General features: G+C 39.3%; 2 protein-coding genes and 1 long non-coding RNA gene across 3 annotated transcripts; 1 reads left to right on the plus strand and 2 right to left on the minus strand.

The window, feature by feature from the left end:
• Positions 1–420: 420 nt before the first annotated feature.
• On the minus strand, positions 421–23,260 carry cops8 (COP9 signalosome subunit 8). The gene is made up of 8 exons (XM_034694386.1): positions 23,231–23,260; positions 11,426–11,581; positions 10,547–10,617; positions 9,660–9,708; positions 9,009–9,141; positions 2,003–2,110; positions 1,860–1,922; positions 421–1,043 (listed from the first exon to the last, which is right to left on the minus strand). Exons 1-8 carry the CDS (start codon positions 23,243–23,245, stop codon positions 964–966), a joined length of 675 nt encoding a protein of 224 aa, XP_034550277.1. The 5' UTR covers positions 23,246–23,260; the 3' UTR covers positions 421–963.
• Positions 5,910–8,998, minus strand: trim63b (tripartite motif containing 63b). The gene has a single exon (XM_034694385.1). The coding sequence runs from the start codon at positions 7,316–7,318 to the stop codon at positions 6,272–6,274; it is 1,047 nt and encodes a 348-aa protein (XP_034550276.1). The 5' UTR covers positions 7,319–8,998; the 3' UTR covers positions 5,910–6,271.
• Positions 21,710–22,072, plus strand: LOC117820567. The gene is made up of 2 exons (XR_004632774.1): positions 21,710–21,819; positions 21,913–22,072. It is a non-coding gene; the product is annotated as an uncharacterized LOC117820567 (long non-coding RNA).
• Positions 23,261–25,420: the final 2,160 nt, after the last annotated feature.

The following is a 25,420-nucleotide window of genomic DNA, read 5'->3' on the forward strand; positions in this document are numbered from 1 at the left end:
GTTTCTACCTCTGATGTCGTTGGTGGGATAACTTGGTCCCATCATCACACCTCTGTTATAATTATATTGAAGGTGAGATGTTACAGGAACAGAAATAACATGCCTTAAACTGGCAATATGAAATGGGCTACAGTCTATTTCTGATGGGATTGCATGCAAATAGACACCTTTTGCAAGCAGTTCAGTCCCACTCTATTTGCCTTCGGAAAAATGCAGGTTTGAGGCTCGTCTTATACTAGTCTATGGAAGCTAAAGCAGGGGGCTGCTTCTTCACACGTCCTGTTATTCACCATGTGCCATGCTTGTTTTCTTGTGAAGCCTATGTGATGCCAGTATCCCCGAAGGCCTCATTTAATTAAATATTCATTATATTTGGGAACCAGTCATGAATAAAAAACCTGAAGAAGAAAAATAAGAGGCTTTAATTTATAAACAACAAAATATTTATTCACCAGTCAAAACAACAACTTCAAAACATGAGGTCTGGAGACTGAAATCCACTCGGTTCTACATGCTTACACAGACTTCAGTTACCTGAAAAATTATTTTTCAAGGCACTATACAAGTGCTAAAGGAGCATGGGTAAAATGTGCACACAAGCTTGTGCATCTATTCTGTGTGGTGGATTTGTTGGGTTAGCAATAAAAACATAGTGACAGCATTGGGAAGCATATCTACTGTAAGTCCTTCTTTGAAATCAGATCCAGAATTATGCAGTGAGTAGTTTTGAAACCACAGATTTTAAAATTAATCAAGTTTAAACAGATGTCAACGTGGGAAATCTATGCAAGTCAATGAACATAAATAGACAGTTTGCGCTTGCAGCATTCATGTGAGATGATGGGTGTGTGTTTGGTATGTCTCTATCAGGGAGGAAGAAGAAGGAAGTGTCTATCCAAACTTGTGTACTCCCTTGGTACTGAGCAATCACAAAAAAAGGGCGGCAGTGGTTGTAGTGGGTTATCAGTTCTCGAGGAAAGCCACGTAGTCAGTGAGTCTAGCCAACTGCTGCTCATTTGGAACCAATGAAACGGGGGGAGGATCTGTGGAAGAGAGAGAAGAGGAGAGTGAGACAGAGGAGGAGAAGTTGAGTCAGAGGGGGATTCCTTATTGTGCCAAGGACCATCCATCTTCCATCGTGGTGGTTGCAGCCCGTGTGTGCTAACTAAGAAGGACTCAGCAGGCCGTGGGTTTCAAGTTATCCACATCTGAGCTTCCTGCTCCCCCTGACACTGTTTATCAATTCTACCTACAGCGTCCCTCCATGTGACTCCATGAGACATCTCACCTGGAGATCATTACAACACTTCACTTTATTCCAAGAGGAAAGATTTCCTGTACGAGATCCACTCCGCAACCCAAATTGCAGAGCACTGTTAAGTCCTGGTAACGCTGCTGAGTGGGGGGAAACAGCAGGCATGTGTGGGTTAGTGGTGAGTGAATGAGCATTTTCTGCTGGACATGTGCACAGCAGATGCTTCAGAGGCAATATCCAATGATAACAGGGGAGAGGACAGACAGGCTACAACGTCCATCAGGAGTGTTTGAGGGTTTCTCTAACAAGTGAATCAATCTCAGTCCACAGGTTTGTAAAAAATATTACATAATAGTAAAGCTTAGGAAGAAAAAAGGGTTTAGCAAATAAAAAGTTGATCTAGGAAAAAGGACGCCACCTGTCTTTAATTTAAGTTCACTCTGACTCCTAAATCCCTGCTCTTAACTTTGTATGCCTGTTCAATAAAATCTAGGAACACAAGTAGCTAAAGTGGTGCAGGATTACTCATGAGGATGAAGTGTTTTGGCTCCACAAGTGTGAGCTGATGATGGGCACAAATAAAAAGAGCAACACTGCCACCTACCTGGCTTTTTGGGCATCACCATCCTGGTAGCAGGATCTGCCTGCCAGCCCTGAGTCACCACACCTAAGGACAAAGACAGGGAGTCAGAAAGTGTATACATGTGCAGATTTCTTTGAGAGAATGGTTGTGTAAATGTGTCTCACCCTTGACTGCTTCTTCCACAGTGTATCCCACAAACGCAGCGAAGTCATCTGCTGCTATCGAGGTGTAGGCCTGGGCCACGAGACTGTAGGCTCTCTGCCGTGTGGTCTCTGTAAAGGATACATGTATCATAGATGAATTAATATCAGATGGCAACACAGTGTACATACATGTTAAAACCGTGCTCTGGTTCTATTTCAGGTGCATGCTGAACACAGCAGCAGACACCAGCTACGTGCAGACACGTGAACGGTATATCATGAATTCATCATGGAACTGAGGAGCCTGGTTTCATGTAAACAGGTCTTCTAATGAGCAGCAGCACTTCAAGGTCTGCACTGTGAAGAGCGATTTATCAAGGTTGACTGTCGGGTGTTTCAAAGCCAGCAACCACATAGTGAAACCTTGTACAGGATTGGCTCCAATGTTGCCGTTTTGACACTTAAAGGCCTAGATATCAAATTCAAGACAAACTTAGTTTTTACTTCTCTAACTTTACTTCGAGCCTGGATAAAACCACGTCTAGTCTTCACAGGAGATTTTCAATTTTGTTCCTGTACATTTTTAAAACTGACAAATTCTAATAATATGATGGGAAACTTCAGCAACTACTGCATTGACATTTAGGTGGACTAAAGGATAAAGGATTAGTTTAGTGTCCACCTTTTGCAAATAAAGGCAGAAACATGCAAATACATGCCACATATGAATGATATCAAAACAGGAGGCCTATAGATTCATTTTTAGACAAATCAATTATTTTCTATTAAACCTTACAAACATTTTTCAGTGCCTAAATGTCACTGGACAGAAATTTTTTGTTTCAGTTTAGAGAAACACTTGCAGTTTTGTTTGTTGTGCTTGGACGTTTGCAAAACCACATCCAGGTATGAAATATACAAGTTTTAGAGACTCCAGCTTACTTGAAGTAAGGGGAAATGTATTTCTATTTTCCGTCTAAGTCAAACTGAATGCTGGACTTCACTTAGTTCCATGTTGTTCTTGTTCTTGCACATTCTGAGGTGTCTCTTCGGGGGTTTTAAGTCATTTCCTTTCAACCAAACATCGGTCTTCAGCCCAAACAAGCACACAGTCACAAGAGAAAACATCGACTCTGGCACAAGTTGGTTTCACATTGAAATAAAATCAAGCAGACTCTGAGTTCCCTGCTTCTAATTTCTTTCAGCATGTGGGTTTGTTTAACTGAAATTGTGCATTTTGTTTGTGTGATCTGATTGTGAGCTGGAGAGTAAAGGTGATTAAGATTTTCCATAATCAGGAACACTTAAAAACAGATCCTGTTAAATGAAGCATGCTTTAGATGAATCATGGATATGTGCAGTGCAATGCTTATACAACCAACAACTGAGGTCTTTATCAACAGCTACTGACCTACACTTCCAACATTCCTGTGCTATTTATCAGGCTTGGCTTGACATGGTGCTGTAGTTACTGGAGATAGCATTAAGAGCGACAGGGCCTCAGCAGAATGGAGCCAAATGCACCCGCCGTGTATCAGCTCCTGCTCCGCAGCTATCACGTAAAAGCCTCTGGGTTATGGCCTTTGGTGTTTTATAGCCTAGCAACAGTTTATGTGTACCAACAGTCAGCCCTGAGCCCGCCGCAGCAGCTAGCAGCAGTAACAATAACAAGTGAAGGGGGATGAGAAAAGACAGCTGTGAGGGGGAAGGCCGGAGATTTGTCAGGAGAGTTTTCTCATTCTGCTGTCCAACAGGCTTCCTGCTCTCTCTCTGGTTTTGTTCTTCAAACAGGTGGAAGACTGAGAATACGAACCTGGAGAACTAGGTCAAGGAAAAGATTATGTTTAAATTGTATTACAACAAATTAATTAATTAAGCTATTATTAAACCAAAGTCAAGGCTGTAAAGTCTTTAACTATGGCCAATAAGGACTCAGAATAATGTGTTTGGTGTTGTTTTATCGGTGCGGTCGTCTTAAAACTTGTGATTGTGGTTAGTGGTTAGGAACAGTAGAAAGCTTTTACTCAATGAAAAAAGTAACTTATAGAATAAATAAAAATGGAAAGCGGTTTAAAAAAAGATGGGTGTCTTTCAAAGCAAGGACAGGATATCAATAAATGTAAAGTTATGTGCCTGTAAAAATATATGAAAATGAAGAAGCCTATGCCCCTTCTATGTATGTATGTATGTATGTATGTATGTATATGTGTGTGTGTATGTGTATATGTGTATGTACATACAGAAGTGTATTTGCATGTATGTATGTGTATGTCTATATATATGTATATTTATTTTATTCTTTTGGGTTATTTATACAGTAATTAAATTTTTTTATTTGAGTTTTGATTATTTTTATATACCCTTCTTTTCCATTTATTTTTAAATGATTATTATTATTATTATAATATTCTTAATTATTTTTCTTTTCTTTCTAGTTTATATTTCTATATAATTTACTTTCCAATTTGTATGGGTGCAGGGTCACCAAATGTCAAACAAAATGTTGTGTCAAAAAGGTTCGAACTTGTAAGAAATGTATAAAAAAAAACAAAAAACTTGTGACTGGATACAGAGGAGAGCTTGACTGAGTTGCTTCTCTCTATTCTGTATGAATCCATCTGTTAATGGGGGATTTCCCTTTAAACCTGTGGACTTTTTTCATCTATTTTTGGATCCAAATGACTAACGGGTATAAAAAGTTTTGGGATTGCTCCAGTAGATCACTTTGGAGTGCAGCTGCAAAAAGAGCTGTGATGGCTACAATGTAACTTTTAAGGGCATATGTGTTTGCTGCTAGGTGTGCTTTATTTTATCTCTGACAGGCTCATCGGACAAGATTACAAAATGGAACCCTACAGGAAAATACAGTTCAGTCAAGATAACTCCAGTCACTCTGCCTCACAGGCCATGGGAGTTACTGTGTTGCCTTGAGACTGTCTCATTGTGACATTAAGTGTTTCAGAGAATAGGCTCTGATAGGAATAAAAACAATAAACACAAAGTTCCGTAATAACTGGAACAGTTGTAAATAAGCAACTCCCCTGCTCTGAGATAAGATAATTATATTTGTCGCTGGAGTTTGGTGACCTTAATGATGTACACAGGTGTTTCTTGTTTTTAAAGAAGCTCTAATTTAATAAAAATGATCAAACCTGAAGTAATTTCTTCTGTGATGCAGTCAGTTGTAATAATAGCATGAGCTTGTCAGTGGCTTTCATAACTTTATGTCGCCTTATTCAACTTTTTAAATCCAAATTGTCTAAAAAAAGGCAGAGGTCAAAAGTACCACGACCCCAGCTTTATATAAAACTGCTTTCTTGTGTTTGAACAACTTTCTTCCACCCGGCTATAGATGATAAAAGAAATGAGGACTCAAACGTTCCCAACACCGCCAAGAAGCAGGTCGTATCAAGGGGCTTTCTGTAACCCACTCCCCAGGCAGACGTGTATTTTTATCATGGCCTTTTGACCGCTAGGAGATGACTTGTGTGGCAGCTGGACCAGCCTTTCTTAGTAAGCTTTCTGACACTCCAGAGTTGGGTTGGAGCTGCTGAGCAAGACGTCCATGAGTGGGAGGACGGGAGTTTTTATGGAGGAGAAACAGGACCTGGCCTGTCCTTCCCTCACAGTCTATTCCAGGGCGGCTATCATTTCTCACCCTCTCACCTCTTAAAAATAGCCGCCACTTTTCACCGGCAAAGGCAAAGCAGACAGGACATGGCAAGGGCTTTTATTTTTACATTCAACCTACTGCCAAGTAAGAGCAGCAGCAGGCTGGAGGACATTTGGATGAGAGCACTCCCCTCTAAACGACCAGAATAAGGCTTTGTCGTCATGTTTTAGTCCTTTGTAAGCACCTCATATTCATTTAATTTGATTTATCAATAAAGGAAGTAGATGATTGACTTCATGCAGCTTTATTCCACGTTCCATTGAAGACAGACAGATCAGCTGATCACTGATTCAACACAAAATAAAACAAGGTGAGAGAAATACAAATTACTATCTCAATAAGCTACATATGAGGAAAATGTGTGAGCAATCAACGGACACTCAAGATCTTTCTTTCCCATTCCACTGACTTCAAGTACAAAAGTATAAAAAGACATTAAGAAAAGGTACAACATTAGAATTCAATATTGCACTTAAAGTAAGGGCGAGTTACTTTAGCCCGAATCCACCTTATATTACTAATAAAATTCCACGCAGAGTCCCTGCCATAAACACTTGTGTTAGAAACTTTCAACAGTACATAAAACAGTCTTTCCTATGAGTCCATAACCACTTTCATTATTCCTCTTCCTCCTCCTCATCTTCTGCATCCTCAAACTCATCCTCATCCGCCACTCCAAAGTCCATTTTTGTCAGGACTGCTTCAACATGCTCTGTAGACAAAGTGAAGTGGTCCATCTTCTCGAAGCCCGGCTCTGGCCTCTCCTCTCCCAGAGCGTGTTTGGCTGCGTCTTTGGTCTGTGTGATGAGGCCCTTGGAGGCTAACAGGAACTCGGCAGCTCCACCCTGCTCCAGTGCCCTCACAGCAGTGTCGGTGAGCTCTGTACTGGCCTGCAGGCGTTCACCGTAACGTTGAGCCAAGGCCCGCAGTGCTGCCACCTTTTCGTCTTGCTCTTTTCCAACCTGCTCCAGCAGGATGGTCTTGCGCTCTTCCAGGACAGCATAAAGCAGGTCAAAGCGTTCGGCTAGCCCTTGCTTAGCACGCTGAGCGTTCTCTTGCACGGCACGGCAGGAGTCTTCCATCTGGTTGAGCAATGACTGCAGGCGCCCATTGCTGGCCACAAGGGTATCAATAGCATTACTCAGTTCGCCTTTCTGGGTCTGGTAGATGCTTGGTAAAGGTGCCACTTCACAGTCTTTGTGCTGACCAAACACTTTGCACATGGAGCAGGTGGGAACCTGGCAGGTCACACAGTAAATGTTGATTTTCTCGTCCTCATGTTCTTGGCACAGTGGCTCTTTGGATTCTTTGGGTTTCAGGGTTGGTTCTGTGGTTACAGTGTTGTTGTTACCTTCTTGCTGCTGCTTATAGATGTCGATGATGTTTTCAACCAACAGGTTGCGTTGGAGCCCATGAACACCATGGCGGTCTAGTACGACCTCAAAGCGGCAAGTAGGGCAGCGGAACACTCCTCCAGAGAAGCGGTATGGGTTGCGTGAGTCGTAGAGGTCACTGGCACAACTGCGACACAGGTTGTGCTGGCAGGGCAGGATGACCACCGGTTTGGTGAACATGTCGAGGCAGATGGGGCAGCTCAGCTGCTTCTCCAGGCTATCCATGGGGCTCGGTGGCCGGACCATAGACCCTGTCCTCTGGATGTCCATAGTGGAAAAGTCTGTCTACAGCTCAACCAGTAAGCTTCCCAGTTCACAAGATAAAACTAAGAGCTTTCTCTCCGTCGGTCAATCTCTGAAATGAAGGGCAGACTCTCCAAAGCTTTCCTCGTGTGTGCTGTTGGAGAAGCTGATATCTATTCTGGGTGACACTTAGCAGTCCGGTCCTTTATAGCAGCCCCTCACAGCTGGTGATATCTGATCCTGTCCACCAACCAGAGCACACATTCCTGCCTGCTTGCTGCCTTGGGATGTTTTCACAGAAAAGGCCCCCTCCTACCCGAGGCAGCATGTGTCACATGTCCCAGTGGGCACCGCGTCCCCTCTAACAGTGACACAAGTGGAGGCTGAGCAGACAACCTGGACCCATGTGACCGTCTCAGATAGGAACCTCAGTCCAAAATGTAAACAAGTCAATGTCAACATCCTGAGACACCTGTGTTGTTAAACCGTCTTCACTCCACGAGGATGTTGTCATGTACTTAGTTTTCTTCTTATATAATCTGTTGTTCACTACTTTGAAGCAATCACTTTGACTGTGTTTTTCATGTAATGGTGACATTTCTCAACTTCAATAAACCAATATAAATAATCAATACCAATTTGAAGATAACAAACAACTCTGCTGGATCATTGATGAGACCAATTTTAAGCCTTTCCTGTCTGTTACTTTTTAATTGTCAAATATGAAGTTTCAACAGGTTTTATTATTTTCTGAATGCTAAATCTAATATTAAAATTAAGAAATTCTACTTGATAAATTAGGCAGATTTGGTGATATTTATCTAACCTTGTAGGTATTTTGTAACGACCCATTTGCTTGTGTTAAAATTGATATTTAGTTTACTGCAAAAAATGTTTTTGCACAAACAATGACACGAGGGCGGTCTTAACTCGATCAATAAAAAGTGAATGCACACTAAACACAAATTCACTTCATGTAATATCAATATTCATTGGTATAAGTAATTTATTAATGGGAAGATTTGTTGACTTTTGCAAAAAATATTACATTTTGAGCGACAGATGTTTAATTTATATATTGAAAACCCTTTATTTACCACTTGTACCAAGAAATGACAATCAATGGTTACCCGAGTGTCTTATGACATGCTGTTGTCAGCATCTGAGGCACATCAACACAAAGTACCGTAAACATGAGGGAGAAGCTATTCTTAAACTGTTGCACAAGGTCACATGGTGCATGTTCCCCGACAACTACGCATGGGAAAATAAATTCATCCAGGGACATTGGACGATCATCAAAATGATGTAACGGATGAAAAACAGAGAAGTGTGGATCAAAACATGAATGAAATGTTTAGATCTTGAGTTACAAGATGAGAGAGTTTCAGTCGAGGGCTTGAGAATGTAATCTGACATCTAATCCAGAGGATTCTGGTGTCACAACATGAACTGACCCTTCATGACACCAACGCTGGAAAAACAACAACATGTAGCTATCAGATTCAGCCGCTCAGTTTTTATGTTTTTCTGATTGTTTGTTTGGGCTGTTGGGTTGCATCACAGCTGTGTTGAGCTGGCGCCCCCTGTTGATCAAATCTTGCAATTTAAATTTAGTTTCCTTGTGGCAGAGCGTGTCTTTTCAGAATCAAAAAGCTAAATGATGTGAGGTGCGAAGTGTGCAAGGTCAGGTGAGCCATGAGTCTGTTGTCTTTACCTCTGAGAGCTTCCATAACCGGAAGAATATTCTCCGTCCACTGGAAGGCTGCGATGGTCGTGTAGATCCCTGGAAAGTCTCGCTGCCAAATGCGTTGGCCGACTGCCCAAATCGCTGCTAATTCAGGGTTTGCCTGCAGACAACCAGAGCAGAAGCATTTCAGAAACCTTCAGTATGCTGCATTTGTTTTTCATGCCACTGTGAAGAGCAGTCACACCCGAATACTGAACATATAAAATCACTAGGGTTCGACCTTTTATTAGTAGACTGTTTACGCATAATGAGGCTTTTATTCTCAGAAGAAGAACTTCTGCTGAACTTCTCACATTGTTCAATTTATAGACCAGGCTCCAATGTTAAAGCTTGATGGGCAAAAACTGACATGCATTAAATATCTACTGTATGTATGTGGTTAAATGTGATGTGCTCATCTTACATGAAAATCTTACTTGATGTCTGACTCGTCTTTATCATTTAATGTGAGTCAAGAATATAAAAACAGAGGAGCAGTAGAAAAACTACAGGATGATTGGTGATGATGGTAAAGTAATGTGGTGGCGGCATAACAAACAGAACCATCAACATTAAAATACCAAAATGAGTGTCATAAAGTTTGTCCTTAGAAGTCTCAACAAGTTTTTTTGGACCTACCGATTTTATAGCTTGGGGAATCCGCTTCCAGAGATACCTGCCGTTATTCCTGTTGGAGTCAAAGAGGGAAATTAGACGACACACAAAAAAAATTACGTGTGCATTTGATAAAATACAATAATTTAATAATAACATCTACTGCATTATTCATCATAGTAAAATATATATAACACACGAGCCAGAAATTATTATTATGGAAATACATATGTAAACTTTTCTCCACAGCAGCCACACTGATGAGGCTGCCTGCAGCGTCTGCTGACATTGTTGTTTATTTTCTAATCGGTCTCGAGAGCGCAGGCATCTGTTGATGCTGATTGTTTAAAAATGCCATTAATCAACTTGTTCAATTGGCCTGATTGATTAATTAGTCCATCTCTCGACTAGACCACAACATGCCATGCTGTAATTATCCAGGATCATGAGCTGAGTTAAGTCTTTTACTTACTTTGCTTTCTGCTTTTGAAACTGGGGATATGAGTTGTGATCATCAAGAAGTGGACCAAGTGCACAACTTCATTATTTAAATTAGCGCATGGATGCTCCTAGTTTAAATAACTACAGTACAAGAGGAAAATTATTACTAAAGTATTGCTTTCAAAAACATTTATTGAATGGCTGACAACAATTTTAACAAAATACATGAAGAACTATTTGTTATTGTCTTTTACATTTGATTTAATAAAGTTGAGGCAAACTCATCAGCTGGCTTCAGAGCACTGTGATCATCTGAAATTATGTTGAGAACATAAGGAAACAACTGAGGTAGTGGTAAATGAAATGTATGGGTGCATGTCTGCTTTAGGCTACCATACTGTTGAAATAAGGACCACGCAAAACACGTGTTGTAAATAAGTGCAAATACAAATAGAAGTGAAAAGACTTACAGGTCATTATGAAGTAAATAAAGCGCCAGCAGCTGAGCGTAGACTTGAGGTGTTGCAATGCCCCCTGGAGCCTGTTTGAAATAAATGCAGGTGAGACATCAGAGCTTGAAACCAAGAAAAAGCACAACCCCAAGATATAAATACTCACATAAACACTTCATAAACCTGATGAGAGATTGTTTTCTCAAAAATATTAGCTTTAGCTGTGTAACCTGAGCTACACAGTGTACCTCTGGAGCAAGCTGTGGGGTAGGTATTGTTATGATAACTTCAGCTTCTTTGATTCCTTGCCATCACATCACAGATTATAACTAAATGTTCAGCTCAAGGTTTTCTGACACTCCACAGAAAACAATACATGTCACGTTATGATACACAACATGACAAAATGATGCAGAGTCAGTCTACGATTCGTTTATCTCGTCAGAAAGATCTGTTTACAGCTAGGTAGCTAACTACCTCTCTACGACAGGTGTTCCGATGTAAAGTGTGACCCTGATAACTGGAGACTCTCAGCAGAATAGGCAAGGGTTGTCGTATTCAAAACAACAGTTAAAACACAAACAAAGTCCTCCTTTTATTATAATATTATCATTATGATTTCAAGATACACCCACAAGACATGGTTACAATCAAAGAGGGAGGAGCGAGGGTGTCTATAACAGCGGTTGTAAATCCGACAACCACAGATGCATTCGACAAGAAGTCCTCAGTTAACAGGGTAACATTTCAAACTGTAACGCATATCCTTAGCATAACGTTAGCCCAAACTGATCACAGGCTAACCAGCTGCAGGAAACAAACCCGTAACATCAATGCATTCAGAGACACAAAGCTTGTAGGACACAAGAGAAATGAATGTGGCTCTTCTGTGCTTACCTCGAGCTCTTGAGCTTCACACTGTTCTAATAATTTATCAAAGTTTTCCTCCATGATCACAGCAGTAGGCATGATGAAGCCTGGCTGGGTCACCGGAAGCTTCTTCTTCTGTATCCCTGCAATGGATGAGCAGCAGGTTACTGATGCTGCTGCCCTCTGCTGGAGGAAACACAGATGACAGTTAAATACAGATAAATAAAATGCAGTGAAAATGAAATTAATCTGAATTTAATACACGACATTGAATCTAGTTATATAACACCCCATACAACATTAAATCGTATGAACTTTAATCATTACATTTTTTAAATAAAAAAAGGAAGTTACAACATTCCAAGAAAATGAAAGACATAAAATTAGCTGTATAAAATCTGACAATTTTAAATTCTACTAATTAAATAGTGCAATAATTTCTTGCATTAAACTTAAAAAAATGTGTGAACGATGTACAGCCCTGCAATATTATTACAAAAATCAAAATGGCCTAGTATAAATAGGGAATACAATCAAATCAGATTAAAACCCCCCTTTTTTGTTCACATCTTAAAATAGTCAAATTAATTATATCGTAAACAACCCAAATAAGGTTGAGAATCAATCAGACTCAATCAATCAGATCATTTATTATTATTATGTACTAAAGCGCTTTTCATACAATAACATTGTAACACAAAGTGCTGTACTTAAAAATGACTTAAAATAGAATAAATTAAAAGAAAGATCCCAGCCCCAAACCCAAACCCATCCCGCAATCCTAAGGTTAAGAACACTATATATGCAACAATAGTAATAAACACAATAAAAATAAAATAAAAAATAAAAAAGAAGTTCCTGAACGAACTGAGGAAACACTCTCATGATACCTTAATGAGGAAACACTGGAGGTAAAATAACATGCTAAACCTCAACACAGGAAATTAAACTCACTAAAATAAAACACATTTCTAAGATGATAAAACACTAAAATATTAAAACAAACAAAATAAGATGCTATACCTAAAATAAATAAGTACATATATAAATAAAATTTAATAAAATTTGAACAAATTTGAAAATTTGAAATAAATAAAACTGTTATAAGAATTAAACTCAGTTAAAAGCGAGACTAAAAAGGTAGATCTTGAGTTTGCTTTTAAAAATGTTAAATTGGAATCCTCCAAATTAGTTAAAAACAAAAAAACAACTGGAGCCTCTACTGAACCTCTCCACTCCTGTAACACGCAATATCAAATTAAAGGCAAATTAAATAATAAGATGAAAATTTGAGAGGTAATTATCTGGACTTGGTGGGGTTTTCCAAACTTCATCATCAGAGTGCGCAAAATATAAAACTTGAGGTGAATATGTTATAATGTGCAACCAGCTAAGAATAAACTCAGAGTGTTAATACTAGTGAAGTGTGTGAAACCACCAAGCAGAGAATGAAATGAGATTGAACTTAAATAAAGATCCTGTTATTATTAATCCTAGGTTTAATCAGTTTTATAAAGTCATTCTTGTTAAAGTTCAAGTCTTAAAATATGCCCTCATAAATGTTTTATTTTTCTAATCTGTTAAAACATGTTGTGCCCCAGAAACCTCTAAATTTAGATTTATACTGTACGTGTTATTTCTACCCTGGATCAGAGTTTTATCTTCTACTGATTTTTCTTCTCATTTATGTAACAATAGTACTTTCTCGAAGACTTCAGTCTACCCTGAGAAAACTTCTCTGTTGAACTGAGATTGCCTTTCTCTTTGGTTTCACTAATGATCCTCTGCTTCCCGCCAATGTGGGGGATTTCTGTGTTTTAATCCTTGTTGATCTCTCCTCTTGCTTTGATGCTGTTGAGGACAAACTGTAAATCTTTTCCCTCCCCTTTTAAAAATAGCTGAGGCACCACAGGCGGTGTGTTCACTGTAAGAATTTCTCTAAATTCCTCAAACTGCAAATGAGAGAGTTTACTTTTGATTTGAATCACTTTTTGATTGATGGCAGCTGCGTTTTGACACAATATCACACCAGATGTTCAGTGTTTATTTTTAATATTCACATCTCTGTTATGATTACCCAATATTAAGACATTTGTCATTTCTCTACCCGGGGAACATCATACATTTTAGTTTTCATTGTCTGTGGGTGTATTCAACACACTAATTTGAATTAAAACTCCAATAATCTAGCTCCAATTTTAACAGCCAAAAATAAATCAAATGAAGAAACAGATGTTTATAAAACTTAGTCAATTTAGACTGAAACTTTTAAAGATGGCAAAAGTAAACTTACATTTTAGCACAACTTTCAAAACCTTCTTCATATACATTCATGTTATGCTTTTCAGTAATCTGTCAGGTTACAGCACTTCTCTGCAAAATAGTCAAATTATGAGCCCAATATTTAATGATGAATTATTGCTGCAATATCAAAACAATGCGTGTGATCACACAAGATTTTCATCGCCTGAAAATGTGCTTAAATCCAGCAGGAACATGTTTCATGAAAAGAGGAGTCCATGTATGTGCAATGACAAAAGTCATCACTAGCTGGCAGCATTGCTCAGATTGGATTTTAATCAAATTAAATGCAGCCCCACCTGTGTCAATGATTGATAATGTCTTTTTTATTTACGTCATAAAGCATATCATTGATCTGCTGCCAAACTGTGAACTGTTGAGACCTCTCATATAGTCCGAGAAAGGCTGTTTACTGCAGGGCGAGGACGTTTGCTTCTTCTAGCTCTACATTGAATTTCTCTCTTCTTCTTTCTTTTTTTGTATTAAACTCTTTACTTTTTAACTCATCTGAATATTTGTTGAAATTCCTGTTAAATTTTTTATCTTGACTTTTAGGTTGCTTTCCATGTAACCTGCCTCACTGCCTTTCCATGTGTCCCTGAGGATGTTTTGGGTTGGCCGTCTGACCGGGAGTTAAAACAAAACATAGAGAAGCAGAGTTTTGATATTATGCAGCACAGACCTGGAATAAAGTCCCAGATGATCGTAGACTGGCCTTGACTCTGATAACTTCCAAGCTTAAACTAAAAACATTTATTCTTTACCCTGCTCACTCTATCCTCTGTTGGATGCAAACTTGTTTTTACACTCAGTTTTTATTGTTTCAATTCCAACTTTTACAATTTTAATTATTGTTTTAATGAACTATTTTACTCAGCTTTAATGAAAATTTCTAATGACTATTTTAATGAATTTTAATTAATCATTGTAATGGATTTTAAGCATATGTGATGAGTTATAAAGGCTGTGGGTGGATTGTTCGAACACAGCCCTCCCGTGTGTTTCTGAGGCAGTTAAAGGATGCATGAGCTCGACACAGACAGATCAAACTGTGAGTCTAAATCCAGGAGGAGATGATCTGTGGTTGATTGTTATATAAACTTCCTTTAAAACTTCAGAGCACTATAACACTAGTGAGCATGCAGAGTAAATTATACAGTATATAAGCAACCATCTAGCTTAAGGATCTATCTTTTATAAATTTGATTTCTTATTTTAGCCTGAGGTCAAATTTCTATCATCCTTTCTCGATCTTATTTTATTTCATATTTTAATGCTTATGTTTTCTTAATGTCACATTTCTTTTAATGCTGTTTTTATTGTTGATCTTTTATCTCTGTAAAGCACTCTGATTTGCTCCGTGTATGAATGGCACTTTATCAATAAACTTTTAAAAAGGGAGAACTGCACTCAGACAGAAAGTAATTATTAAGCTGAAAGCTATTACATGGAAAAATTATTCAAAGAAAATAATAATCTACATATATCCATCAACATGCGCTGCTGCATTTGCAATAAAAACAGCTGTATTGATACAGGTTTATTGTCTATTTCTAACACTCTAAAGCTGATCCAAACGATCCCTTGTCTCGTTCTGGGACTGGAACACTTCTACCGAATGTTATTCCACCACGATGCTCTCGTCTCATCTTCAATAATTCAAGGATCTTGATACCAGACTCCCTGTTGTGACATAGGCTAATGGAGAGGATCAGAGGAATGCAAAGTGAAATGGTTGAAAAATCCTGAAACAGAATCCCTCAAACACATGACTGACTCAATCATTGATAGATTGAAAACTGCGGTACGTATTCTTTCTTTGAAGAGAAATCAAAACTGTAAATGAGTCCCGAGCAGCTTGTCAGGGAGTCCACAATGCAGGGTTCATCATAGTTTTATAAACATGACAACAGAGTGGAGTAACAGTATTTGAACCTGGACCATGGTGTGCATATTTTGATGTCTAAATGATTAACCTGTTGCAGCCATTACATCTTGTTTTGCTGCTGCTGGACCAAGACTTCAACAACTTTTTTTTGTATTCCTTGGCTTTCAACCCAGCATGAGACTCTGCTCCTGTTTTGGTGTTTTATGGCTTGTTTTTATTTATTGTTTTATTGTTTTTATTGTTTTATTATCCTGTGTTTTAATTGTTTTTATGCCTGCGTTGTTTGTCTATTTATGTACAGCACTTTGTTCCGGCTGTGGTCGTTTTAAAGTGCTTTATAAATAAAGTTGAGTTGAGTTGAGTTGAGTTTTGTATGTATGAGCAAAAAGGATTGATAAAATGTAAAAATGTAGGACTCAAAATAATGAAACCAGCTTTCCCCTCTCCTTTCGGTTACTGTCCACTTTGGCAGTTAAGAGAGAAAGAGAAGGTAAAAGAGAGCAACAGAGCCTTTCTGTCTCACACTGGTTAATTAGAACAATCAACCAAGTCCACCAAGCGGTGATGAACAGTTCAACAATGTTAAAATAAATCTTCAGCACCTGAGCTCTGACTGTATTTCTCTTATTCTCTGTCACACCGAGTTTTCTGCCGGGCCTCGGAGACACAAAAAGGCCTTCACCCGAGGATCTCAGGCTGCGTACTGGCTCAGATGTGACAAAGGCCTTAGTAAGCCTTAAAGGTCAGTGGTAAGATCTTAGAATTGATTCTGACATATACTAGGAGCAGGGGCGGGTCAAGGCTCAACAGGGGCACAAACAAGCAGGTAAATCTTAGGAGCAAAAAATGACATGTGGCCATTTACAGCTACACAGAGCTTTCTGTTTAACAGGTGTTCCTCCCTTTGATGTTTCCTTTATTTCATTGAACTGCCCAGAAGAGATGGTAAAGGTTTAGGAGAAGGAACAGGAGGATGCATGAAGCACAGAGCCTAGACCAGGAGTCAAACCAGAGACCGTAGTGTTGAGAGATAGCATGTTATTTTTTCTTTAAGATTTCATACTCGCCTTCCTCTTCAGGAAAACACCAGTGAGTGTTTTTGTTTGTCTTTTTTCATCCTCCTTTTTAATAGTCTGCTTTTGGGTTCTTTTTTCTTTTGTTTCAACCCAAAAACTGATTGAATCAAATTCTAATCTTGCTGCTGAAAACACCCGAGAGGCAATTTTGCTAAGTGTAGATATTTTTTCTCTCTGGATTAACAGGTTATGAAACAATCATGTGACATCCTAATGTGAATGCGCACTTGCTTTAATATTTCCCTTCCTGACATTATACCCATGATCATATCCGCTCCCTGATGCTGATCTTATTGACATCACGTCTGTTCTTTATTCTTGTGGTTTTAAAATGAGGAATTCTAGGAGGACATATGTTTTATCAGGATTTACAGGATTGTGTTTATTCTAATTTCCTGTTTTATGTTCCTCCTATGTTGTAGCAGAACATCCTTTCCTCTTGACAGGGTCATTTCAGCGTGTTGTTCCTGCGGTTTGATGACTGGTGATTATCTGCACTCAGCGTCCACTTGTTGAATGTTGCTTTGCACGGGGATTTAAGGCCTACTTATCTGATTAAGCCTCTTGTCGAATTGCCTGCATAATTTTTGTTTGTAGATTTCTCCCCCACTTCAATCAGAGGAACTCTAAACAATATTCAACCACGGATGGACTGCAAGCTGCGTCTTTAGCATCCAAAGTAATTGGACGGGTCGTCTAAGTGATAAGTTGATGCAGTTGTTCCCTTTCAGTGAAAGCTTTTCAATTTGACAGAGAAGAAGAAAGATTTGAGTTTTTTTTCTTCAGTGGAAATAACTTTCAGAGAAACATGTATCGGTTTATGCCAGAATACTCCAGAAACAAACGTTGTGTCAACAGTTTTTCCCATGCAACAAGTTTTTAGAATATGTTATGAAAAGCAATATGTATTCATTGATTATACACATACGGGTGTAACGTCTTCCCATACTATTGTAACATGAGGGTTCGATGTGTGGTGGTTAGGTCACTCTATCAATAAGAAACAGCAGGATGGAGACAGATAACTTTCTCAAGAGCACTTCACTGTAGCCACACTTGACCGGCATAACATCAACAATTCCTTGTCACCAGTTGTGGACAGTAACAAAGTAAATTTCCTAAGTACTGTACTTAAGAACATTTTTTGAGTATCTGTACTTAACTTGAGTATTATTTTTTAGGGAACTTATTACTTTTTCTCCACTACATTCAGAAGACAATTATTTTATTTTTTACTCCACTACAGTTCTATCAATGTTCTAGTTACTCACTACTTTTGCTTTAAAGTCAGCTCATGAATTTCCTTCTCCTCTCTGAAATCTGATCCTAAGACAGTAAAGTGTGTTTGCGTAGTTCTGTTTGTCTCAGTGGTTTAGTCGTACCTGTATATCATGCGTCTCGAACGTATGATACGTTGAACGTGGAGCAAACACAGAGCAGATTTCACTCAGATCAGGCAGTTCATGTAGAGGTGGTAATGATGGCTGTAATTCTCCACCTGAGCACCCATGTCCATATCTTCAACCTGTGGTAGAGGTTTTTGAAATGAAGAATGACCCCAGACAGCGTTTCGAGCTACGTAACATTTGTTTCCTTCCAGATGAACATTTCAAACTAAGTTGTCTGTGCTTGGAGTAACTTAGTGTCTGTTTTTATTCCATGGTATAGTTTTTAGAGATTTCAAGTAATGTTTTCTAAATAAACATGATGTAACAGAATGTACTTCTACGTACTCTTGACTGAACTTATGTATTGTGAAAATACAACATTTTGAGATATTTTAAAAAGTACTTTGAATACTTAACCATTTTTAAAAGCAAGTACTTCAGGACTTTAACTCAAGTAATAATTTGACTGAGCAACTTTCACTTGTATTGTAGTAGTGTTTGACCAGGAGTATCTATACTACATGCCACAGAACCAACCAATCAGAGGCTAGGATGACCGTGCTCCAGGTTAATGTCATGAGAACCACATTCAACATGTTTTGGTCCCAACTAGGGATGGGCATTTTAAGCCAAAATACTATTTGATAACCATTGGCATCCATTCGACAATTATTCAAATAATCACCAAAGATTATTAAAGGGGCTTTATACCTTTTTTTGACAGGACAGCAAGAGAGATAAATATGTATTATGTAATGAATATATATGTAATGTATGTGCTTTGGCAACAACATGTCTTTGTTCATGCCAATAAAGCAAATTGAATTGAACTCCATCACATACAGGAAAGATATGTGATGAGAGAGGCTAATGTGCACCAAGCCTGCATTAATGATTTAACTTGAGTTGTCCTCCATCCGTTTGTAAGAAAAAGCTTGTTAGGAAGTATAAACCAGGAAAAATCCCAGACAAGTGCAGTTTTCTCTCTTTCTGAAACAATGTTTTAATTTTGTAATTTGCAATTTATTTTTTATAGGATAGCCCCTTGAGATGCAGCATCTCGTTTTCAAGTGGTCCCAACAAAAGCACAAAGCAAATTAATACACACAAAACAGTAAATCACAACAAACACAAATACACAAACACAGACAGGTTTCCCTCACTTAATCAACTAAGACCAGTTCATCCTGGCCCGACCAAATCCTTTGAATGTAAATCTTCACTGAAACAAAACATGTCTCCAGCTCATCCATCCATCACCACTTAAACCAGACATAACCTGAACCCTTTTCTGTATTGTCATTTACTTCCAGTCCTGATTTGAAGGCTGTTTAACAGATGTTATTGATTCATCCAATTGTGTCAGGCTCCCCTCTGCACCCTTTCACTCAATCATCTGTAACATGGCACAGCTGTAGACATCCGTCACTCTGACAGTCACAGCCCTGAAGATACACGCTCCATGTTTAAAACAGTGTGAGACATTTGTATGTGTAAATCAAGCCCAAAGGCAGGAGGATGCTCTGGCCCCTCAGGTCAACTCCATCTTACACATAGTATTTTAGATGTGCTCTCTGCTGAGGGTTTGAGACCTCCACCCCAGCAGACAAAGCCTGGTGAGTTCAAGACTGAGAGGATTGAAGAGAGGAGAAGGAAGGATGACCAAAGGTGGAGAGAATATGTATAGAAATTAAAGACATATGAGTAAGGACGTAAACAGAAAGTCTAATTATCTCTTTGTTTGATGCATTTCTTCTACAGTGTCCTCAGAGATCTGTTTCCTTCAGTGTTTGGAGACGTTAAGTTCTTAAATTATTTAATAATGTGTTTTCGCACAAGAGTAAAACTTTATTTGAGCTATAAATGTATAAATGTATATTATTAAGAACCTGAAACAAAGCTGGAGTTTATTTATTGAATAGTTTCCTTTGAAGTAATCAGAAATGTGAATATTCTCATTTCATTTTACACCTCTCTCTTTCTCTCAAGCTGTTCCTTAATGTTGCCTGACGGTGAGATCCCCTCTGGCTGTCAGAAGAATTGAAGTTTCCATACCTCAGAGAAAAAGAGGAAACTGCCTGAGGGACTTCTGGAGGTTTTACATAAACTTGTGTGCAGCATCAAACAATGTTTCTTTCTTTATCTCTCTCTTATCTAACATTTGGTGATGACAAAAGCTTTCAAGCCTGATGATGTTCATAAACTCTAAAAGTTTTATTGGTCTCATTCTTCTGGATAAGTGATGATATGTACCACACCTGTGTCCTTAATGTTAACTTCCCTCATGTCTTATCAAATGTTATCTCCACAGAACAACAAAGTGGTTTCTGCTTTTTAGGAATGCGTTGTTAAGCTGTGTAGAAGTTTTAGGTCAGAGATTGCATTGGATGGTCAGAGTCCTCCACTTTGTACACATCCTGAGTTTCAGGTGAGGTACAATTCAAGGGAGATAAAGCATCAAAGTTAGGGAAGATTGTGTTTTAGTCAAAAACAAGAAAATTAAACACGTTATATGTTGGTGTTTGGCTTTATTTTGTGATCACTGTTGGTGTTTTATGTGTGTCTGGGATGCCATATTGGAAATGCTGAACTCATCCAAAAAAGTGTGGCATAAAGAGGCGGGGTTTGAGCCTTCTAGCCAACAGCTATGTGTTCCCGCCTGTCAGTCAAGTCAGTCATGTCCTTATTTGGGCAAAAACTCGAAATCTTAATATCTTCTGAACTGTCGCGTTAGGAAAAAAATCACGCCCCGTACAGTGAGTGCCGATAGAGAAAAGAGCCTTGAGACCCAAGCCGTTTTTTTAACCCGACTGTAAACATGTTTATTAATGTTGTAAAGATCGTCTTTTTTGAATTGGTGTGCACATGGTTTCCGGTGTTTCTGCAGCCAGCCTCATGTGGATTCTCGATGAATTGCTGTTTATAACACTTCCGCATGGGATTTGTATTTTGAGACTGGAGGTTGCCGCTTGGTTGATACCTAACCTGCCCCTTGGTTTTGATCTGTTGCATGAGGAGGCTGAGTGCTGAGATCGCTGAACTGCATTGGTTTTGTGTAAGAAATAGACACTGTACGCTGAAAAAATGCAAGATATTTACAGGACCTCAAGCTCATTTGAAACAGATAAAGAGACACAATTGAGGTCAGAGCATTGATGCCTGGAAAGCAGCTGCAACTTGCCCATCTGTCAGTCAAATAAGCCATGCCCCTAATCACACCCAGGTATGCATAACTTTCAGCCTTTATATAATCAGAAAAGTAATAAATAAATTAACCACAGTTAGTAGTTATCACATAAAAATAAATGAAGTATAGAGGCTGGAAACATGTTTTATCCTGCTGTTAAAAGATATATTTTAAAATGAACACTAATGGATGTGCTTAGGTTTTTAGGCCAAGTCTCAAGTGGACACTTGAAGAACTGCACTTTCACACTGGCTTCACTTTTCAACACTGGAGGCCACTGCTTTTGAAGAAAGCAGTAAAAGCTCCAGGAATCAGGGTCCAGTCTGTTACACTTGTTGTTTTTGAGACCCAGTGGTCTCCTTTGGAAGCAAATTGTGATGATTGCAACATGGTTGTGGCTTTTTAGTTGGTTTCTTTTGTGGTGTCTCTCTCCTTCTCTCAGAGATTGGGCGGCTCCTCCCACACCTGCACCTTCACACCTTCACACCTGCACCTGATCTCTGCAATCACCACCTGCATTTAAGCCCTGCCCGGAGGCTTCTCCAGTGCCAGATTATTCCCGCATCTGAAGTGGTATCTTGGTCTGTTCTCTCGTGAATTTGCTAGTTTGCTATCGAGTGTTCCAGCTTTGTGCTTTTTACCTGTGACTAACCCTGCTGTCTCTGTTTCTCCAGTGCCTCCACGAGCCCTCAGTGCTTTTTCCCTATCGCTGCCACACTGCCTCACTCTCTACCTGGATTTTATTCACCAGCCTCCACCTCTAGTCCTCATGCATTGGACCCTGGATCCATTCCCTGCTCCCTTTGTTCCATACAATAAATTCACTGAACTGCATCCTCTCTGTCCGGCTGTGCTTTTGGGTCCACACTGTAACATCTGGTTTTCTAACCGTCACACAAATTACATTAAAACCTTTCACTATCTTTGCAGATCTACCTCCTATGATTCCCTGACAATTTGGGAATCCTGCAGAGAGTTTTTCTTCCATGACATCTTTGAGTTACAATCTGTAATGTTGTCGATGAGATGATTTATAATGATATTAGATGATAAAACTGTATTGATACATTAGGATGGATTATATTGTCCACCACCAGGAGTAGCGGAACCCTTCTCCTCAGCCTGCTGTGAAGTTACTGTCTTAGTGTGCTTAAACTGAAAAATAAGCGTTGCTTTTTTTCTCTTAAAATCTTACAGCAGCAACCATCATGCCATGAACACCACTTATCATATTTCATCTTTGCACAATCCAAAAACTCTTTGATCCTCCAGTTTGTTGTGTTCTCTCGCCAAGAACGCTGCAGTTCATCATCATTCGAGTTCTTTCTAAGAGGTGAAATTCACAGATGGTAGGTGGGTGCATGTCAACATCTTTCTGATATATCTCCCATAAGGGACGGGAACATGCAATATTTATGATGTTGCTGCTCGTGTGTGTGTGGTGAATGATTTTCTTCAGCCGACAATATGGAAACTGTTTGATGCGCGTGTAATTGCCCCTTGAAATGCTCCCTGAAATGTTCCAGTAGTTTAATGTGAATGTTTATATAAAAATACCTACAAACACATGCAAAATATTGGAATAATTTACACTTCAGTCCTTCACACTTCACTCTTCAAACCTCGATGTTCAACACACGTCTCTCTCAGGGATCTTAGAGTCTTCTCAGATAGTTGGTGTCTGTCTGTGTTTAAGTGCCCGTATTGAAAGTTAAATTTATGATGGCTTGCATGCCTTGTCTCAATCATCTGGAAATCTTTCATAGCTAATAGGTAAGTGCAGTATTTCACACCTTTCCATATGTAAGGGTTTGAATTACCACAAGGTACAAACGTGTACTGTGGTTGATTATGTCAGCTGCCATTGAATACACTGAAGTAAATGGGCAGGATGTGTGTGTGTGTGTGCCTGGTTTAAATTAAGGTTCAGGTTGTAATTCTAAAGGCCCTAAAGCACATTTACACTCCACTCACAGCATGTCTGGGCATTACCTGGAGGAGCTGCATGTGAGAAATGTCTGAATCAGCTGATCTGGTCTTGGGTCTGTGTGATGTCCAAGTCAGAAGATGTGAGAACACAGAAGGTGATAGTTTCACGCACTGACAGTGAGCCAGTGGGCATGTTGAAGATGAAGTTTCCATTGCAGGAAGATTCACTGCTCTTACTCTTTGTAGCTCACCTCAGTTGCCAGCAGTGTTTTTAAATTGTCCCTTTTGGTACACCGTAGTTAAGCTGTTGCAGCTCTTCCTGCTTCCTGCTGCAGCTGCGATGGAAAAGTGACACCACTGCAGTTTTGAACAGCACTTTTAATTAAAAAAAAATCCCAGACAGCTCAGTCCACGAGTCTAAAAGTTTAGATCTTAAAGAACACTTCATTTCATTCATTTGATCCCAAACAACACTGGTAAGTATTGCTTTACATTGTTAATATGTACTTAAAAATCGCTTCGCAAAATAATGGAAAGTAATACTTATGCATGTGATATAAACCCATGAATAGTCACCACTACAGGTGAACCCTCCCCCTCCTGCAAGCTCTACACATGCACCACCCTTTGCACTACGATAATCCCCATGGGCCTAGCAGTCCTCATCGCTGCGATCGCTGGTTTGACCCTTAGCTGCTTGTGCTCCTCCACTCTCCACTTCACATGTCTCCTGTCTCTCCCCAGCTGCCTTGTCTAGAAAAGGCAAAAATGTGACTCTGTAAGCATCAAGATTTAAGGTGTTGCACGTGTTTTCGTTTCCGTTTGTGGTTCAAGCGTGGTCTGCTAGCATTTCAGAGACCTGTGATTGTATGAGGAAAAACTGTCCCTGTGGATGGCAGAGATGCATCAGCCATAATCATAGACTGTAAAAAATATGGACGTAGGATCCGTGACGTCACCCATCTGTTTCTGAAGAGTTGTTTTGAGACCAATCGGCCGCGGCAGCCATATTGCTTCTGTCGAGCCAGTGCGACGTAAAGAGGCGGGCTTTGAGCCTCCTAGCCAACAGCTGCAGTGTTCCTGCAGGCAGCTGTGCCTCTCATTGGAAGACTAGTAATCTCAATATCTTCTAAATTACCGAATTGGAAAAAAATTCACCCCCCTCACAGTGAGAGGACATCGAGAAATTAGCTATTCAGACTACACTCATCTTTTGTACCAGGCTGTAAACATGTTTATTAATGCTGCAAAGATTGTCTTTTCCCCATTCATGTGTATGTGACTTCCGGTACTTCCGGAGCCAGCCTCAAGCGGATCCTCGATGAACTGCAGCTTCTAACACTTCCGCATTGGACTCGTATTTTTAGACCGGAGGTTGCCGCTTGGCCATAATGCAGATCTTGGTACAATATCATCATGAAATTTCAGGCGTTATTGTGGGAAGCCCAGACTTCAAAGATTGAAACACCTGAGAGAAGTCCCTGATTCTCATCCTCAGATGAAGTTATCCCTCTTCTCTGAATATAAGAGTGTCTAGAAAATAATAGCTCAGTTTCTTATTAGTTGTATCCAACAAACCTGTTGCTAAGAATACAAATCCTTCATATATCACCTGTCATGAAAATATGATCCTTTGTAGCAGGACACTGAAGTTGTTATTATTCTGCATGTAGCATTCATTATTCCTATGTCATCTTGACATGGTTCAATAGATTTCTAAGTCAAAGTAGCTCAGTTTGCAGAACTGGTAGTTGCATATGTTTCACTAGGTTCTTTGTTTTGAGCCCATTCATCTGTTAAAGTTAAAATCTTTACTTAAGTGGTAAATTGACTTTACTTAAACTACTGTGCAGCTCTTTTCCAGTCACTTCGACCACTCAAAGTGCTTCTACACTACATGCTGCATCCTTTCATACACACCACGTTTATACACGCACAGCAAAGGATGCTATATGAAGTGCCTATCAGTGTTTACTAATCCCACTCATACCCATTCACATAACGCATCGAAAACATATCCAGTTGAAAGGAGTTACGGATCATCCAGTATTCAAGGAATTCAATGGAAGGTCAACATTTTTTGTCTCGACTAAACTACACGATGTGGTGTGAAAGACATCTTTTAAATTCACTGAATTCATAGGAAATTACATTACTGAGATACTTCTGTGCATGTAAACATTCCCTTATCAATGTGTATAAAAAAAAGACAGCTGAGGAGTTCCCATGGAGTACTTAAGCTATAAATAAAAA

Source organism: Notolabrus celidotus, chromosome 10, assembly GCF_009762535.1.
Source record: "Notolabrus celidotus isolate fNotCel1 chromosome 10, fNotCel1.pri, whole genome shotgun sequence".
Classification (NCBI taxonomy): Eukaryota; Metazoa; Chordata; class Actinopteri; order Labriformes; family Labridae; genus Notolabrus; species Notolabrus celidotus.